At 32.5% G+C, this 20,973-nt stretch overlaps 3 protein-coding genes across 3 annotated transcripts; 2 read left to right on the top strand and 1 right to left on the bottom strand.

Annotated features, from left to right (window-relative positions):
• Positions 1-5,593: 5,593 nt before the first annotated feature.
• LOC105955077 (hypothetical protein) lies at positions 5,594-6,594 on the top strand. The gene has a single exon (XM_012978775.2). It carries the CDS (start codon positions 5,705-5,707, stop codon positions 6,329-6,331), a length of 627 nt encoding a protein of 208 aa, XP_012834229.1. The 5' UTR covers positions 5,594-5,704; the 3' UTR covers positions 6,332-6,594.
• A 2,889-nt stretch (positions 6,595-9,483) lies between these two features.
• Positions 9,484-10,491, top strand: LOC148770773 (late embryogenesis abundant protein At1g64065-like). Its single transcript, XM_088817806.1, has one exon. The coding sequence runs from the start codon at positions 9,632-9,634 to the stop codon at positions 10,316-10,318; it is 687 nt and encodes a 228-aa protein (XP_088673932.1). The 5' UTR covers positions 9,484-9,631; the 3' UTR covers positions 10,319-10,491.
• Positions 10,492-18,012: 7,521 nt separating this feature from the next.
• On the bottom strand, positions 18,013-19,896 carry LOC105955095 (putative membrane-associated kinase regulator 2). The gene is made up of 2 exons (XM_012978793.2): positions 18,859-19,896; positions 18,013-18,274 (listed from the first exon to the last, which is right to left on the bottom strand). Exons 1-2 carry the CDS (start codon positions 19,775-19,777, stop codon positions 18,222-18,224), a joined length of 972 nt encoding a protein of 323 aa, XP_012834247.1. The 5' UTR covers positions 19,778-19,896; the 3' UTR covers positions 18,013-18,221.
• Positions 19,897-20,973: the final 1,077 nt, after the last annotated feature.

Consider the following 20,973-nt stretch of genomic DNA (forward strand, 5'->3'; position numbering starts at 1 on the left):
AACCTATACAAGTCTGGCACAAGTTAGAACAAATATATTACGAACGCATGCTCTATCTATATTACAAACTAACTTACATCTCTTTTTGACATGTCATCGAGCAACTTTCGATAATACTGCAATTTTTGTCTACAACTACCGCCAGAGGCCCACTTTCTGCACCGAGGCTGGAACTCTATATATGTCGGGGAAACCTCTGGTTGAAAGTAAGGAAAATACTCAAATATCCAACACTGCAAAAAGAAAAAAAAAACACGGATCGTATTAAAAACACCAAATATCGTAGAAAAAATAAATAAATAAAGCAAAAAAATATAAAATAATAATATATTTACCAGAAGGAAAATCAAGCACCCACAAAGTCCATTCATCCCAGTGCGACTAGCAATACCCAATTTTCGGTACATGTTTGCTAAGCAGCAACCCATGAATACGGGCTAACTCCGTCGATATCATTCGTATAATGTATCCACCACGGTTTCAACATCAAAGATGTTTTGTCTACAAACAAAACCAACCCCAACAGAAACATCAAATATCCTTGCATCTTCTTCTCGTCCATGGCAGAGGACTTGCTCAAGAGCTCTTTCACCATTGTCCAATTAATTCCCTTGTATCGAAACATGTAAGTCGTAGTCATCACCCCGAGCCCCAATATAGATGCAAGACTTTGGGAGCACTCTAATGATTGGGAAACTTCTGCAACTTACGGTCCGTCCACTCGCAACCTCATGATGAAAACAACGTCGTGGAGCGTGATCATCATCTCTCCCCACGGCATGTGGAAGCTATTTGTCTCCGGCTGCCACTTCTCGATGAACGCTAACATTATCTTTTGATTCATATTGGGGAGTCAACAGTGTCGTAAGTGGTAAAGTTCGGTTGCCTCCATCCTGCTAATCATCGTGTCATCTTGCAGACCGAGGTAATTTTTCAGTGCTTTATTTCTCGACTCGACCCGTCCAGTGTCACGACGTTCCTAAATTAAATTACATATATTAGATAGCGAAAACACAAATTATAAAAATATATAAAACATGTATTAAAAACAAACTTACATATCCATCCCATATGTATATCGTTATATGCGACTTGAACCAGCGCATAAACTTCAATTTTTTCAGCCTTCCCTCGCACGGACCCTCTAAATACGACGGACCATCCCAAATTGGAAAATTTACGCCACGACCACGTTTACGTGTTGGCTCACCACCATCATGATCATCATTGTCGTCATCATTAGCCACCATCTCCTCGTCATCATTGCCGTCATCATTAGCCACCATCTCATCGTCATCATTGGACGCATACTGCAACGGAGTACGAACATTACCGACTTGAAGATCATCGGCAATAGGTAAAGAAGGCTCGACTCCGACTGCAATAGCTTTTTCCCTCGCTCTCTTCGCTTCTTCTCTTGCCGTAGCTTTCCTTCTACGATCGGATGCAAGAACTCCCCGATCCCTAATACGATCCGGATCATCTAGATTATTGGACTTCCCAACCAAAGCATTCATTAAACTTTTACGTTTTCCCGCAATTTGACTCATTAAACTTTTCCCTCTACTTCCAGCCATCTATAATTTGAAAACACGTGAGCAGATAAATTTTTCTCGTGTGCAGGCACGCGAGGACAATAGATCTGCTCGCGTGTTTTCACACGAGCAACAAAAAAAAAGGTAAAATAAATGGAGCTCGTGTGATTTTAGGCGAGCTCAAAGAACTGAGCTCGCGTGGTTTGACACGAGCACAACCCCATGTTCATCTAATTACATACAACCTCCATTTTTGTAAAAAAAATTCAATCAAAACATACGTATTTTAAAAAATAAAAAAATTCATTCATCTACTCGCGTGGTTCTACACGAGTAACTCCGTTGTACTCGTGTAGAATCACTCGAGTACTACCAGATGATTCGTTTAAAAAAAATCAATAATCGTAATCTATGTAACGAAACAATAAAAAAAAAGTTGAAATTACCTTCGATCTGTCGTCTCGGTCAGGATCTGAAATCGAACTTCAAAAGCTTGAGAGAGTTTATGAGAATATTTACCTTTTGATTTTTGAAGAATTTTAAATAAAGTATCTCCACGATTAAATGGTGCATGTACAAATTATTTCAGTTTATTATATTAGTATATACAAACATATTTTATTCAAAGTACAACACTTTGGATCTATTTATTTTGGCTAATTCATGTCTAATGTACAAGTACAACCATCGCTCGTAGTATTTAATTAGTAGGCGCTATTAAAGCAAACATGCACTAAATTTCATAATCCATTCCATTTTTCGTCGTGCGGCCATACTTATTTATTTATCTAGTATATGCTATAAAGTTATTTTACTTTATAAAAACAATATTCTTGGTTAATTAATTTTAAGATATATTAATTAATTGATATACGAAAATTAATTGTTTAGACTTTAGAGAAGAGATTATAGTAAATGTAGATAGCGAGACATTACTAATTCAACTAAAGCAAGCTCTATGATCAATTTCAAATTAATACATTATTGTTGACTAAAGTCAATTTTGAAGTCCATTCTAGTCGTAAATAAGCCGCCTATGCGCGTATATTACCTAGTAATTATTGAGACGTTACATAAAAGAAGCTTTAAGTATTCTTTTGAATTATTTTTAAGTTATTATATGAGAGTGTAAGCTTATATAGTTAATTGCGGGTTTTTCATTAAAAAAAAAAAACATTGTAATTAATAGAATAAAATTATGGAGAAGAACGTGATAAAAAAACATTCTTACCACTTGATATTATTTATTTATTTTAAATTATGGGAGGGGGTTGTCACAAATTGACTAAATTCAACCAAAGTAGATATTGATTTTCAGGCTAATCTTTTGCCGAATGAAGTTGATGAAGTATTTATTGATTTAATTTTTTTTTTGAAAAATAGGAAAGCATATTATTAAACGATATCTGCTAAAGCAGATGGGAGACCAAAGTTCTCCATAACCCCATTACATTGAATCTTAGCAAGATTATGAGCTAAACAATTGCCCGACCGTTTGATAAATTGAAAGGAGCATGAATCAAAAAAATTCTCTAGAGAGATGCATTCTTCCACGATCGCTCCATATGACGATCCCTCGCTGCCTTTGTTGCCCAATGCCTGTATAAGTTGGATGCAATCACCTTCAAGAACAATATCCCGCCAGCCCCTTCCCTTCGCCAAGTACATCGCTTTTAACGCTGCGACGGCTTCACCCTCCACCGGCCTCAATTTGCCAGGGATCTTCTCCACTTTCCACCCCAAACAATTCCCTGCACAATCCCGAGCCACAGCTGATGCGAAAAAGAAATTATTATCCGTCGGAAATTAATTAGACATATAATCTGATGGAACCTTCTCACGCCTTATCACACAGTCAAAAGTTATCCAAAACACGTTTTACTGTTTAAAATTGTACAAAAATTCCCTTTTTATGTTCAAATTGACAACTTCTCTCTCTCTAGATTTTTTTCTCGATAAATTTGATCAAATTCAAGTTACTTCATATCTATAGTAATTAACCAAAAATGGGGAAAATGTATCCTAACATTTACTACGACGTACTCCAAGATTTTTCCATAGTAAAATTACCTTTGTTGTGTTTTTTTACTAGAGTAAAAAATAAGGGTAAATTACAAACACCCCCCTGAGGTATGGTCAAATTACAAAAACACTCCTCTTGTTTGGATAATTACAACCACCCCCTCAACTCCTCAAATTTAGTGGAATCTTCGAGATTATATGGAATATTATCACTTTTGTACCCGTTTTATGCCATTCAAACTCTACATTATGAAGCAAGATGATCATAATATGTGATTTTTAGCTTGTATATATCAGTTTGTGATGCATCGGAAACAATATTTTTTACACAAAACGAGTACAAACTAGAGCGCATTTCACGGAATCTAGACGACTATGTTGAATTTGGCACCATAAAGGTGGATGTCTAAGAAAAAATCATAGTTGAAGGGGTAGATGTAATTATCCAAACAAGAGGGGGATTTTTGTAATTTGACCATACTTCAGGGGGTTTTTGTAATTTACCCAAAAAATAATGATAGCAAAAAGTCATTTTTCTAGGATACAAAATAACCCCTTTTATTTGCGAAATTACATTTACCTATCCAAATCAAATATGAGAAAAAAGAAAACATGCAAGTTGTCAAACTTGTTCTATCGAATGCAATGCAACTCGAATGAAGGCAATCAAAGTTTTTATGCAAAAAATGCGATATAAACAAAAAATATTATAGTAAGAATATGTAATCTATTATCCAACCCCGACAATAAGATTAAGATCCATTAAAATCTAAGAAAACAAACAACATAAAATTTGTAGAACTTGTCATCCTCTTTTTAATGCAATTTGAATTAGTGCAATCGGAGTTCGTATGTCAAAGTTATGACCAAAATTGAACGGATAGTAAAAATACGTAGTCATTAATGTAGGTTCGATAGTAAGAAACCCGAATGTAAAATTAAGATAATCTATAGTAAGATTAAGAAAGTACTAAAAAAATCGGCAAGAAAAATGAAAATTGGTCGGTCAACGACGAATGGTCAATAGTTAACAATCAATGGATGATATTAAAGTTAAAATCACGATTTCAAAATTTTGAGTCGAGCGTTGAAACTTGAAAGTGTTAAGGATATTTTTTTTGTTTTAAACTAAATACTTACTTGTATCAATAGATTTATCAATTAATATTTTTTGAAAAACAATATATTGATGGGCTACGAGAGTTTTCATCTCTTGTAAGTCAAAATTATGAAAATACGAAGGATCTTTCCGTAATTTGAACATATCTCATGAGTCGTTGTAATTGACCCTAATAAATATAAAGACCAAACACTTCTGGGTGTATTTCTTACCTATAAATGAGAAATATGGAATAGTAAATATTTGAGTTAATGTTTTTTTACCTATAAATGATGAGCATGCAACCACAAGATTGATAAAACCAAATACGACCACTAGTGGGACAAAAGTTAATAAGAACTTACAAAACAAATTTACTCTTACAAATTTTAATACAAAATTTGTAACAATGAGTGGTCAATAAATTTCACCATGTATTCAAACTAAGACAGAGTCTCTATATAACTTTTCAGGAAAATAAATCCCATATTCAACACATAATTTCAGATATAAATAGAAGCTTCTATAAATATATATATATATATATATAATAAAGAACCGTTTTATGGTCATTCACATATTACACCTGGTAAAATAAATCGGGTGATTTTTAGCTCATGATTTGGTGGAATAACTTCCCACTAAGTACACATATTCATGTGTGTGTATTTATGTGCAGATCAACGGTTAGTAATCATCCGTTATATTTCACCAAGTGTAACATCAAATAAACCCTCGTTTTAAATCCGTGTTCTTGTTTTTAATACGGATTTAATGGAGTGAAACCAAAATATGATGTCCTTTATAAGTCAATTAACACGCATTAACATTTGTTGAAAAGAATCCTAAAAAAAAAACATTTGTTGAAAAATCTTTCTTCTCTCAATTTTCAGACAACAATTTCCACGAACCCTCACACATGAATACTATATATATACACCCCATTTTAGAGACCACCAAAATATCTCAAACTTTTACATTCCAAAATATTAATTTATTTCCAATTTTCATAAATCCCACAAGAAATATTTACACCTAAAAGAAAATTATGGCAGAAAAGTACAATCAAGAAGTGCACCAAGCGTATCCCCTTGCACCATCGACGGTACCAAGAAGCGACGAAGAGTATTCCGGGACGAACAATTACCGAGCCCAAGAGGAAATGAAGAAGAACAAGAGAATGAAATGCTTCGCTTACATCGCATGTTTTGCCGTTTTCCAAATCATAATCATCCTCATCTTAGCCCTAACCGTTATGCGCGTAAAATCCCCCAAGCTCCGTTTGGGTGACATCACCGTGACCAAAGATCATGTGAGCGGCAACGTTCGGTTGACCGCTCGTGTTTTGGTCAAGAACACTAATTTCGGGCGGTACAAATTCGACAGTGGATTGGCTACTATTAGGTCCGGGGCAAGTAACGTGGGCCAGTTCGTGATTCCTGAATCGCGGGCCCGGGCCAGATCCACTAAAAAGATGTATGTGACCGTCGATTTGAATTCTTCGAATAGTAGTAACAATAGTATGGGCGGTGTTTGGACTTTGAACGTCGAGTCCCAATTGAGAGGCAAGGTGGAATTACTGAAGGTGGTGAAGAAGACGAAATCGGCTTATATGAATTGCGTCGTTGTTATTAACTTGCGCTCGAGTACTATTCAGGATTCGAGGTGCAAGTGATAATATATATAGATATACATACATCGGGTGAAGTTTATCGGGCTATTTGATTAATTAGGCGTGTTGGATTAATATATTTGTTGTATGATCATATAAATTTTTTTTCCACATTTATTTTTGTGATTTAATTTTATTATACTTTGTATTAATGAATAATTTTGGGATGGGAGATGTATCATGGTGTCATTTTCTTGGTATTTAATTTTTTTTTAAGTTCATGTAAGTATTCTTTTTTATATTATAATAATGTATTGGCGAATCAATATGCATGCAATATTTATTTATTAATTATATCCATTTAAGAAAATAAACAATTCAAGTTGCAGAATATTTGTAATCTTTAACAAAGAAAATAAACAATTCAGTACAAGCGTAAAAAGAAAGGCAACCGAAATTGACGAAGAAATTTATTTCAAAAGTTTGACTACTTGACTTTTTTTTCATCGTAAACTCTTAATTATGCCAAAGTGTTTAATTACCTAATTCAATAATGACTAATCAATTAGTGAAATAATGCTAATAAAGACTATTTGAAATTATGAACTATTAAAAGAATTGAGTTTTGTAAGATCATGAAGAAAATTCTAACATACGTATTTCAACTTTTTTTTAAATAACTTAATTGTTCTGATAAAATAAATTTAGTAAAAACAATATACCAAGAGAACAAATTATACCGAATGATTTTTATTTTATTTTATTAATTCAAAAAAATTCATATATTTGACATATAGTCGTGATTATAACGACTTATTTTAAGAGAAGTGAAAGAAATAGAATATATAATTGGGGTTTCTTGCTTGTACTTCTATTTCAATACAATATTTACTTTTTTTTTTTTTCTAAATTATTATTCTACTTTAACTTACTAATAAATTTCATGTTTAGTTATAGATTTTAACAAATTATGTCGTTGAAAGAAAAAATAGAGATATAATTGAAGTTGCAAGTTGTGCCTAATTGTTTGTTTATTTTCTTCGGGTGAAGTTACGTTGTTCTTACCGTTGTCGGAAATTCAATCTTTTCATACTTTCAGTATCTAATTTTGAAAGGTTGTATGATTCAGCAAGTTATTATCCGTTCTTCAACGAGTTTTTTTCTTTACTTGTTTTGTTCTTCCGTTCTCATGTAAAACGTAAAAAGTTTTTTTAGTTATGCGGAAGTACAAAGAGAGAAGAATAGTACGAATAATACTATGTCATCCAGATCACATATCGCAACCCATGCGAAGCCAAGTACTATTATAAAGACTAACTGAAAGCTCAACTAGGAAGTTATACATATTCTAAGAAGTTCATAGGTGTATGATTTTTTACTTTTTTTTATAATATTTTAAAATAGTTCTAGAATGGTCCTTTGTAAATATGGAAGATAATTAATATGAATTAGGAAGTGATTCTTGTATAAATTTGTTAGCATATGATTTACAAGTCTAATAGCAGAAAAATGTCTAACTCATTAACTGCTTTTCTAAAAAATAATTTCGAACATTATAATAATGGGAGAGTTTTAACTTAGCTTTAGCACTTTCTAATAAATATGTATTTTAAATGAATGAAGCATGTCAATACTTAAAGCCAAGTAGCAACTAGATATTGTTTTTTGTGTTGATTATAAAGAGACGTCTTGCTGATTTTTTTTGTCAATATGCCACCACGGTAGTTTTGATTTTCATATATGTAAAAGAGATTATATATATGTTTCAGGGTAAATTACGGTTACCCTCTGAGATAAGGTCAAATTACGAAAAAACCCCTCTTGTTTTGGTAATTGCAGTTAATCCCATCATTTTAAATATTTTTACATAAAATTTATGTAATTTGGTTATTTACCGAAGCAAATCGTATATTCAGTTCGTAAACGGTATGAAATGTTGGCGTTCCGAAATTTCGGTTCAGTTTTACTACTTTAACATCCCTAAATTTATCCATTGAGGGGTTTTTCGTAAGATGATACATATTGGGGGTGACTGTAATTATCCAAATAGGAAGGAGGTTTTTGTAATTTGACCATAACTCGAGGTGGCCGTAATTTTCCTACGTTTTATATATTAGTTTGTATTACTTACATTATACAATATCAATTCTTATGTTGTTAACTGTGATATTAATATTAATGTCCCAGTTGTTGTTAACACAATAATATTATTGTGTCACAATTAATATTATTGTCTTGCCCTACAATATTACTGTCTCACACAACCCTTGCACCCCCGAAATATAGTTTTTGGCAATTTGCACCCGTAAAAAACAATTAATAATACTTTGCATTCTTGAAACACAATAAATTATACATAATGCACCCAAATAGAATTTTAAATCTAATACAAGATAATTTAATATTTTCATTGATATTTTTCTAGGGTGCCAAATGTCAAATACATACATCTCGTCAATATTAAAAATTTATATTTTTTAATCATTAAAAAAAATCATTCTGCTATTTTATTATCAAATTATTTAAACTATTTTCAAACACAAGTTCTTCGAATCCTAAATGTCCATCAAATAAATTTTATTTTCTCATTGCCATGTGAGAAAATGAAAAAATTTCAAAGACTAAAAACAAAACCACCTTAGAAAATTAACACAATTCTAGAAATTTAATTTATTGAGCTTGACGTGTATGGACCTTGCCATAATTTGACTAAGCAATTTCTCTCTCACTCTTAAAATTTATTCCCTTTGTCAATTTTCCTTTGTCAATTTCTCACTTGCACTATTTTATATCCACAATTTGGTTCATAGCCGGTTTATTATATTACTTTCCGACATATATACAGTTAAACCTCTATAAATTAATTCAGTTGAAATAATAAAATTCTATTAATTTAACAAAATATTAAATTATCGAACTAATAATTTAGTAGATTTTTACTAAATCGGGACCAGAAAAAACTATTATTTAAGCGAAATTATTAGTTTATCAAGATTCTATTATATATATATATATATATATATATATATATATATATATATATATATATATATATATATATAAATATATAAAAGAAATTAGATCCTTCCATAACTTATATCGTACGTTCTTCAAGATATAATGCATACATAATTTCTTAGCAAAATCCAATTGAAAGTTGCATTAGCAAACAAAGTCCAAAGTCAATGTTCAAAGCCTGCAAAACGCGCTTATATATGATTTTATTTTGTTTTCACTCATCAAAACAAAATCAACACACACACACACACACCACCAATATATCTAAATCCTTTAATCACTCTTTTCACACACACACACACACACACACACACACAGAGAACCTTAAACACTAGAATTTGAGCCATGTCCGAGAAGAAAGAGCAAGTAAAGCCACTTGCTCCGACGAGCCACCGCATCCACATAGAAGAAGAAGAAACCGACACCTTCTCGTCGGAATTCATGCCGGCCCACCACCGGAGATGCATCAAGTGTTGCGGATGCTCCACCGCAATTTTCTTAATCGTATTCACAACCATACTAATCCTCATGTTCACCGTCTTTCGAGTCAAGGACCCCATTCTAAAGATGAACTCGACGAACATCACAATCCAAGGCATGGATAATAATAGTACAACACCGTCCACCTTTTTCGGGCCGGGCCTTAACCTAACTATCGAGGCCCGCGTATCGATAAAAAACCCTAATGTGGCTTCGTTCAAATTCGACAACACGACGACGATCATGTACTACGACGGTTCGGTTATTGGAGAAACGCAGGGCCCGTTCGGGGAGGTCGGGCCCCGCAGGACGCTTCGAATGGATGTTTCGATTGAGCTTATGGTGGATAAGATTGTGGGAGTTGGAAGGTTTAAGAGTGATATTAGTGTAGGGTTATTGCCTATTAGTAGCTATACGAGGATTAATGGGAGGGTTAAGATTAGTAGTGCTATTCGAAGAATTTTTGTAGTGAAATTGAATTGTACCATGAATTTGAATGTAAGTAGTAGATGGATTCAAGACCAGAATTGCAGGAGGAGAGTTTCGTTGTAGCATCATTAGTATGGTGGAAATTGAAACGGAATTTTCTACTTCCAACAATTTCGATTCGAATTTTCCGATTTCAGAAAAAAGTATTTTCATTTCGAATTCCGAAATCCTGATTTTCTATTTTTTTCTTTTGGATTCCAATTAGAATAAATATGAGATTTTGATTTTCTACCAGATTTCAATTTCCAAGAAAATTCCCAAACTTCAGATTTTCCTTTTCCAAAATTTACACTTATAATATTCATATTATTATTAATTTTCTTTTTTCTGTTTTTTTAATTTTAGGTGCCTAAAAGAAATTATGTTTTCCGAATTCCACCGATTCCGAACCAGAAATTTCCGATTTTAAGTTTTTTTCTTTCCAAATTACGATTTAAAATATCATGAATTTATATACGTGCGTAGAGTGTTACTGTAACAAGTATATAATCATTAACTAAATAGGGATTTTTATGCAAAAGTCCACAACCAAGCATGTTTATTATTCTAGGTATAGGGGACATATCTCTTTCACCAATAAGCCCATCCCTTTAATATTTATTATAACTAAAGGAAACATTCATGTATATCCCAATATTACCCTCAATCATTTATACCCAATTCTTAATTGTAATCCAAATTAATCAATTTTGTCCATAAAAGTTCAATTTTGACCACAAAAATTCAATTTTGACTTTTTTTTGGAGTATAATTTAATATGCTCCAATTTCATCCTTAACTTAATTTAATCTCAATTTGACCCCAAATTTCACAAATTATTAAATTTTGACCCAAAATTTTTTTTTTTTTCAAAAAATTTTTTTTTTTCAAAAACTTTTTTTTGCCGCCGGATTCCGGCGTTGACCGGCGGTCAACGCCGGTCTCCGGCGTTGACTTTTTAAACTTTTTTTTTTTTTTTTTTTTTTTTTTCTTCCGGATTTTTTTTCCGGATTCCGGCGTTGACCGGCGGTCAACGCCGGTCTCCGGCGTTGACTTTTTTTTTTTTTTTTTTTTTTCTTTTTTCTTTTTTTTTTCTTTTCTTTTCTTCCGGATTTTTTCGCCGGTTTCCGGCGGTCTCTTTCTTTAGTGTTTTTTTAAGTTTTTTTTTTTTTGTTTGGTTTGTTTTGTTTTTCCACGCCCGCCGCTACACGTTGACCGTAATTGTGCTGTCACTGACAGTAATTTAGCGTAATTATACTGTCAATGATAGTTAATTAACGTAATTGTACTGCCGTTGACATTACATTTATGTAATTGTGCTGCCGTTGACAGTAAATTAATGCAATATTATATTTTTTTATTTATTATTATTTTTTTTTATTTTTTTTGATTTGTTGACAAGTCAACGTAATTATATTACTGTCGTTGACAGTAAAATAACTGTAAACACAATAATATTACTGTCAACAACATCAATATTATTATTTTTTTGGGGTGTTTGTTTTGTTCGAGTTATTCACGAAGTAACGTAATAATATTACTGTCTACTATTGTAATATTACTGTTGCTATAGTAATATTACTGTCACTCACAGTAATATTAATTCTTTTGGTTTTTTTTATTTTGTTTACATTTGTTGAACGGACAACATAGTAATATTACTTTATTATACAATAATAATGAATTTTGTTGTGTTAATATTAATGTGCTAGAGATTAATATAGCAATATCAATGTGTTAAACTATAGTTTAGTTAATTTTACTGTGTTTAACAGTAATATAGTTAATATTACTGTCATTCACAGCAATATTGCTGTTTAAACGGAAAAAAAAGTTACAGAAAAAAAAAAAAAAAAAAAAAAATTTAAAAAGTCAACGCCGGAGACCGGCGTTGACCGCCGGAATCCGGAAAAAAAATCCGGAAGAAAAAAAAAAAAAAAAAAAAAAAAAAAAAAAATTAAAAAGTCAACGCCGGAATCCGGAAAAAAAATCCGGAAGGAAAAAAAAAAATAAAAAAATAAAAAATAAAAAAAAATTAAAAAGTCGACGCCGGACACCGGCGTTGACCGCCGGTCAACGCCGGAATCCGGCGGGAAAAAAAAGTTTTTGAAAAAAAAAAAATTTGTGAAAAAAAAAAAGTTTTGGGTCAAAATTGAATAATTTGTGAAAGTTGGGGTCAAATTGAAGTTAAAGTAAGTTAAGGATAAAATTGGAGCATATTAAAGTAAGAGGGGTTATTTTAGTCCTTTACATAAATCTGGACCATGTGTGGACTTATTGGTAAAGGAGAATATTGTCTGGATCTCTTTATGAATAAGTTCCCACTGATGGGCTTATTTGTAATATGCCCAACTAAATAAGCCATGTGAGTGTAATATTATTTCATTTATGAGTTAGGAATTCCAGCAAAATAAATAAATCGGCATCGCAAGCAAACTAACCAATCATTTCACATGCCCACTTGGTAAATTTAATGTAATTAATAATTGTAATTAGTCCTTTCCAAAGATTAATTTAATTATATATTATTATTACCATTCCGTAGAAATTTATTTTTACGTCAAATCTTATATTTTAAATTTGTGTTAATTACTTATTTCACTTGGCATATACATGAAAAAAAACAAAAAAAGTTAGGCCTAATTTCACTTTGCACCCTAAAAAGTACCAGTTTGGCACTTTGCACCCCCAAAATAATTTATGACACTTCACACCCTCAAAACATGTTTAATTATTCAAATCGCACCCTACTTTATTTCCCAAGCAGAATTTCCATGACCTATTTTCTGATTGTCAATAGAGTTATTTTTGCTTGAAAATACATTTGCATTTTGCACCTCAAGGTGAAGATAAAAAAAAAACAATTTAATACACAAAAAGGACCATGTTGACGAACATAAGTCGACAACGGAAAATTATGGTCGAAAAATACACTAGGGTGCACTTTCAACTATTAAACATGTTTTGAGGGTACAAAGTGTCATAAATTATTTTCGGGGGTGCAAAGTGCCAACATTGTACATTTCGAGGGTGCAAAGTGCCAATATTGTATATTTCGAGGGTGCAAAGTGAAATTAAGCCTAAGTTTTTATGTTATGGATCAAAAGAAAAAAAATACTAATAAAACTAATTCCAATTACATATATCCATCATATTTCCACCCCTAACCATGATTGGTATAAGAAATTATAAAGATTAGTTAGGTACCCTTTAATCTGATTTTTGTATACTTTTTAATACATGGCAGCATGTGTGCAATCAATTAGCACATTCTTGACAACAATGCATAGATATGAATCATAATTAAAAAAATATATATATTTCCATTTTTCATATGATTAGTAAACATAATTGATACGTATTTATTCATTTGAATCATGTCATATATATTTTATTTTGATAAAATCAACAAAGAATAAAGTATCTTATAACTATTTTATACAAAATCTATTTATTGATAAATAGTTAGTTAGTTATATCCGCAATATGACACTTTTTCATATAGTAATATTAAAGTAGGGTGAATTTGAGAAAAATTCTTGATATTATTAGAGGTAAGGACAACGGTAAGGACAACGTATTATCTTTCTTTGGCTTCGAATAAAGTCGCTCGTGATGTCTTATTACGAAAATACCCTTACAATTTTATCAATAAAAATGTCTCGTATTCTCAAACACTAGAGTTCATCAATCGCCGATCCTACCGTTGTTTTCCATTTCAGTTAATACAACTAATTCAATAAACCAGACTCGATTGTAAATCAGTTGACTTAAGTGATGTAAATTAGTTGACCCCAGATATGAGAGAAATGAGATCTAGATAATTGATTATAATGAGTTTAACCAAATTATTGTAAGAACAAATTCACAAAAATATAATTAAGTCATTTGCTCAAATGAAAATCTAAACATATTAACTTTAATTCTAATTAAAAAAAAATAGCGTTTGTCCTTCTAATTATGAGCAAATTTTATCTTATTTGTCTTCAAAAGCAATTAATAAAACTTATTACTTTTAATCTAATAATTTCCAAACAATTTGTAATAATTTATAATTAAAAGAAGGGTAAATTACACACACACCCCTGAGGTAAGCTTAAATAACTGTAAGGTCCCTGTGGTATCGATAATTACACTCAGCCCCCTGACACGTAGTCAGAAACTCTAATGGGATAATGAATTGGATACGTTATTCCGATAGGGTTGTAACGGACTATTGGTTTCAGAAAGTGGTGAAGACAACAAAGAGCTATGGGGTGACATGGCTCCCCGAACATTCCCGAACATTTCTTAAATCACCCATAGCTCTTTGTTGTCTCCACCACTTTCTGAAACCAATAGTCCGTTAGAACCCTATCGGAATAACGTATCCAATTCATTATCCCATTAGAGTTTCTGACTACGTGTCAGGGAGCTGAGTGTAATTATCGATACCACAGGGACCTTACAGTTATTTAAGCTTACCTCAGGGGGGTGTGTGTAATTTACCCTTAAAAGAATCTTTCACTTTAACTATACATATATATATATATATATATATATATATATATATATATATATATATATATATATATATATATATATATATATATATATATATATATATATATATATATATATATATATTATATACTATTTTATGTCTACTCTGTCAACAACATTATTGTCTACAATATCTAGTCTTAACTAGAACAAGAAAGCTGTTAGTTTACTATTATTTGTCACTGATTTCTGTCCCCACTTTCACCCACGTCTCTGGTCAACAAAAAATATCGGCATTTAAATAGATAATTTCTTTTTTTTTTATCATACCCTTATTTTATTTATTCATCTCCCTCTCCTTTGGTTGGGGGAATTAGCCGTCATAATTAATTAAATAATTAGACTTTGTTTGATCTTTGTAATTTATAGGGTCGACCAACAAATATTATAGTATCAAACACTGAATTGATTTTTGATATAATACTTTGATAATTCAAGAAAATTCATGTCCTCATCAAATAAATTATCATCCCTTTCAATTGTAATATGTTGAGATATTTTTTTATGTTGAATTTGAAGGAGCTATTTTTAAGAAGGGGTCTTTAGCAATAAACCCCTTGGATGAGTAATAAATGGTGATATGTCCAACCCTTAAATCTTTCTTTGTGATAAACCCCTATAAATATTAATTCCAATACTACCCTTCTGAAATTAGAAAATCTCCTACCCAATAATCCACCCCAATAATCCACGTCACTTTCCTTAAATAATGCCAAAATAATAGCAATCTTTTTCCAACTCAATATTTCAATTCCTTAAAATCAGCCAACTAATATAAAAAATCAACTTAATATGCTCCATAAAGTAAGCCAACAAATAAAAAAAAATTGCTTCTTCACATACAAAATCAAAACCCACGTGCAGATGAAGTTTTTTTTTTTTTTTTAATTATTTTTTATTTTTCATATTTTTTTTAATATTTTCTTAAATTCTTATAAACGAAAAATTGATTTTTTTTCCCCACAAGTTTACTACGCCGAATATGACTATATTTGAATATGACTATATGCATATTTTCTTAAATTTTTTTAAACGAAAAATTGATTTTTTTTCCCCCGACATACTACGCCGAATATGACTATAGTTGAATAAGACTATAGTCTAATATGACTATATGTGACTATATTAACTGTAGTCATATTCTTTCAATATATTGCACTTTTTTAAATTTTTAACTTCAACATTCCGATTATATAATGCGGTAAAGTCATGTTTACCAAATTATATAAAACAACTAAGATTCCCTATTGTTTAGGGAAACAATGCAATCAACATCCACACAAAAAAAATCACAAAAAACCACAATTTGAATATTGTTATTACAAGTCAACTTGAAACGAGAATTTAGAACATATTCGAATATGACTACAATCATATTCAACAATAGTCATATTCGAAAAATACATAAATATGACTATAGTCATATTCGAATATGACTATAGTCATGTTGCTGCTACTGTACATTTTTGAACTGTATTTTCAGATCTGAAAAAAAAAAGAGAGAGAAATCGAAAGTACATAAATAAAGGTAGAAAATAAACGAAAGAGGGGTGGGGGGGGGGGGGGGGGGGGGGTACGCTTCAATTTGTCTAACTACATACATAAATATGACTATAGTGATATTCGAATATGACTATAGTCATGTTGCTGCAACTGTACAGATTTGAAACTCTATTTTCAGATCTGGAGAAGAGAGAGAGAGAGAGAGATCGAAAAATACATAAATAAAGGTAGAAAATTAACGAAAGAAAAATAACGAGAGAGATGAATGGGAGTCGACGAGGTCTTCATACACAAAATCACTCTAGCATATCTTCACCCTAAACTAAAAAATAACGAGAGAGAGGGATGGGAGTCGACGAGGATACATAAAAAATACAATTTTCAGATCTGAAAAATAAAAAGAAAAGGAAGGAGAAATCAAAAATACATAAAAAAAAAACAATCACTATATACATATATATATCGACCCCACTAACTCAAGTATGATGATGGGCTCTCTCTCTCTCTCTTTAATATTTAAACACACACAGCAGACACAAAGAGAGAAGGAAAAAACCTTGAATGCAAAAAGGCATCTTGAGTTGCTGAGAAACTTCCAGGAACACAAAAACATAAAGTAGCAAAAAAAAATCGAATAGTCATATTCGAACCAGACTATAGTCACGTTGATGTTGCTGCATCAGATCTGGAGAGAAAAAAAAAAAAAAAAATAACGAAAGGGAGGTGGTGTGATGTGTAGGAGGCGACAACATGAGTTTTTTGGGAGGTTTGACACCGTAGCAAGTCTTGACGGCACAACCCTAGACGGCGGGTGTAGTAGAAGTTGATGCAGTTCAGTCGGGGCAAATCTTCGGTGTACGGCGGGTCGTGGGTTTCGATCTTCCCGTACGATTCGAACGGGCCGATGTAGTGCTTCCGACCGGTCTGCAAGCAGATGTGCTTCAAATTGGGGGAATTAGGGATCACTACATCGAGGACGTTCTTCAGCATTTTGTCGTTGGATTCGCAGTTCTCGACCTCGGTGGATCTGTTCGCCCAGGTGACGTAGAAGACGTGGGTGATGTCGGTGAGCGGCGGCGGTTTACAGATCTGCAAATAAGAAGAAGAAGCAAAAAAAAAAAAAAAGAGAGAGAGTTCACGTGAGAGAGAGAGCTGCTAAGAAGAAGGAAAAAAAAACTGCTGTTAAGGGTAATTATGTCTTATCCTATCTTAATAAGGGGGTCTCACTAATTAAGATTGGGATATGGGTGTGGGAAAAAGTCTAAAAAGTCAAATGGGTTTTTTACATAATATTTTCCATTTTAGGGGGGGATTGCATATTTCCCCTTTTAAGAAATATTTGATTCTTCTTTTTCTTTAGTGCATTTTCACTACAATAAGATGGAGTATTAAAATAGTAGTTTATTATTTAACATCATATTTAATTCATTTATTGGAGTTGCTCAAACGTAACTAATTTATTATGTTAATATATGGAATTGAGTTGAATGGAATATAGTGTGCTACTATTCGACAAAAAAAATTGAAATTTATCAAACTTCAAAAATTATATTTTGAATTTATTGGTTATTAATAGAATCAAGTGTAAAGAAATTTTAACAAATCCGACTTATTTATTTATTTACTTATATATTTCTTTATAAATAAATACCAATTACTTATTTATATATTTATAAATGCTCATAATTTTATTGTAGTTCTTTAACGACGTGTGATCGTTTATCTAAGAATAATTTGGAAATAAAACACATAACTGAATAAAAAATTCACGATCAACTATATGGGTGCATCGGATAAACTTTACTTACGTACACTAATTTGCAGATCATAAGAAAAGTTACACATTCACTAGACGTAAGTCATATGAGACAAACTCAACTAATCCTAATTAAATATATTAATGATGTTGAAGCAAGAGAAAACGATGAGCCTAATTACATACTTAGGAACAGGATGGATCACTAACTGAGCGAGATAGTAAAGCGGATTCTCCATCTGCAGAAATCACAAGGAAAACATATTACTACTATGTACTAATTGTGACAAATGATTTCTTACAAATCTTGAGATGACAAAATTGCAATAATAATAAGATTAAATTACGGCGATCCCTGAGTTAAGATGAAATTATAAAAAAAAATTATTTATGTTTGGATATTACAACTGCTTTCCTCAACTATGAATTTTCTTATACATCCACCCTTGTGATGTAAAATTTAATAAAATTTTCTAGATTATATGAAATACTCTTCAGTCTTCAATTTGTACGAGCTCTACATTTTGAAACATGGTGATCATAAGATGTGTATCATGTCTTGTAAATATCAGATTGTGGTGTATCAGATACTCTATTTTTACACTAAACGAGTACAAATTAGAGAACATTCCACGAAATCTAGAAGATTTTGTTGAATTTGACACCATATGAATAAACGCGTACGAAATTTCATAGTTGATGGATGATTGCAATTATCCAAACAAGAAGAGTTATTTCGTAATATTATCTTACCTTAGGAGGTGGCCGTAGTTTATCCTAATAAATATATAAATGAGTATAAAAATAAGTATTAATTAATTACCTCTAGTGGCATTGAATGATCTCTTGCAATGCAGAATGGCCCCTTGAATCCCGTCCTCCTGCTGCAACAGCGAGTCATCACGGCGGCGGTCGGACCCCGGCGGCGGCGCCGCCGCCAACATGGCGGAACTCGACCTGCTTTTCCCCAAGTGCTTACGCACCACTTCCACCCCTCGCTTCTGATGATGACTCTTCGCATTACTCCCCACCTCCGGCAGCTGAGAAACACCGCCGGCACCGTCGGAACTACGACATCCTCCGGTCGCCTCGCCGGAAAACTTCACCTTAGGCTTGATCATTTTCAAGTACTTCTGCACCAAATTTCTCTCATTTGATAAATCTTTCGAATTATTATCTCTTGCAAACAGAGAAATTAACGGGCCTTTGTCTTCATCAACGTCGAACTCAAGAAACAAATTATTATTATTACCAACCACTGTTTTTTCCTCGGATCTGTTGAAAGATTTTGTTTTCTTGAGTTTTAGCAACAAAACTCGAAATTTAGTCGCTGATTTTAGCAACGAAGCAGGCAATTTGGTGTTCTCTTCTGAAATATTAATAATGCTGGAAGGAGAGATTATCACATTTCTTTCGTCGCTTGTGATAGCGTACTTCACCTCATTTTCTTCTTCTTCTTCGTCGCTATTTTCGTGATCTGATAATTCTTCATCAGCGGCGGCGGCGGCGGCGGCGCTGGACCCACTTTCAGTTTCTGCTGGGCTATCTCCGGCGGCTTCTCCGGTGTCGTAGTCGGTCGGTGGTGTGAATTCCAGGTCAAAGTAGGGATCTTCTTCGGAGAAGAGGACGGCGGTGGTGGTGTTCCTGGTGGCGCGTGGATTGAAAGTGGTGTCTCCGGTCGAGTGGGTGGCGTCGCCGCCGCCAATGGGACGCCAGTATTTGAGTAAAGCGAAGGCTTCCATTGTTGGTAAAGCCAGTATAGTAATTAGTATGGGGGAGATATATAAGCAAAGAAAATAAATTAAAGCTAATATAGGAGAGAGAGAGAGAGAGAGAGAGAGAGAGAGAGAGAGAGAGAGAGAGAGAGATGGAAGAAGGAACACTTTTGCAATTAAAGACTTCAAATAGAGAAGACTAATGCAATAATTATAGTATTTTTTATATTTTAAATTGTGAATAAATTACTTAAAAAAATATAAATAAGGGTAAATTACAACCAACCCCCTGAGGTATGGTCAATTTACGAAAAAACCCCTCTTGTTTGGATAATTACATCTACCCCCACTATGATTTTTCTCTTACACCTCCACCCTTATGGTGTCCAACATAATCATCTGTATTTCGTAGAATGTGCTCTAGTTTGTACTCTTTTTTGTGTAAAAATACAGTTTCTGATGCATCACAATCTAATATATACAAGCCAAAAAACACATATTATGATCATCTTGCTTCAAAATGTAGAGTTCGAATGGGATAAAACGGGTACAAACGTGATAATATTCCATATAATCTAGAAGATTCCACTAAATTTTATAGTTGAGGGGTGGTTGTAATTACCCAAACAAGAGGGGAATTTTTGTAATTTGATCATACCTTAGGGAGGTGGTTGTAATTTACCCTATAAATAAATAATATGAGGTGGAGCTGGTGTGACTTGGGGTGGAAATTGGAGCTAAAATTTCGATTGCCACCGAGTTTGATCCGGAATTTTTCGATTTGGAAAGAATAATTTTTATTCGGAATTCCGAAATTTCAATTTTCAATTTTTTTAATCGGAATTGAAGTACATATGATATTCCAATTTTCGATCAAATTTTGTTTTTGATACAAAAAATTATTGTGTATTTGATACTTTAGGTTACTAGAACTTGGAAATTTTCAAATTCTGCCAAGGACGATCCGAAACTTTCATATATTGAAATAACTTTTTTCATTCCAATTTCTGAAATTCTAATTTCCGATTAATCTGATTTTTTCGGAACATTGTAATTAGTTTTTCATTTCCGAAATAAAAAAAAAATCAATTATTTTTACAAGTACAAATTTAAAAACCAATAAATTCGAGAAACGACGTCGTACAGTACTTTGTATTGCACGAGAATGGGACTTGACTTTGGGCTTTTATTTAAATATCTGTTTGATGTGGCAGCAGAATACA

This window comes from Erythranthe guttata, chromosome 5, assembly GCF_056151865.1.
Source record: "Erythranthe guttata isolate IM_541 chromosome 5, IM_541, whole genome shotgun sequence".
NCBI classification, from domain to species: Eukaryota; Viridiplantae; Streptophyta; class Magnoliopsida; order Lamiales; family Phrymaceae; genus Erythranthe; species Erythranthe guttata.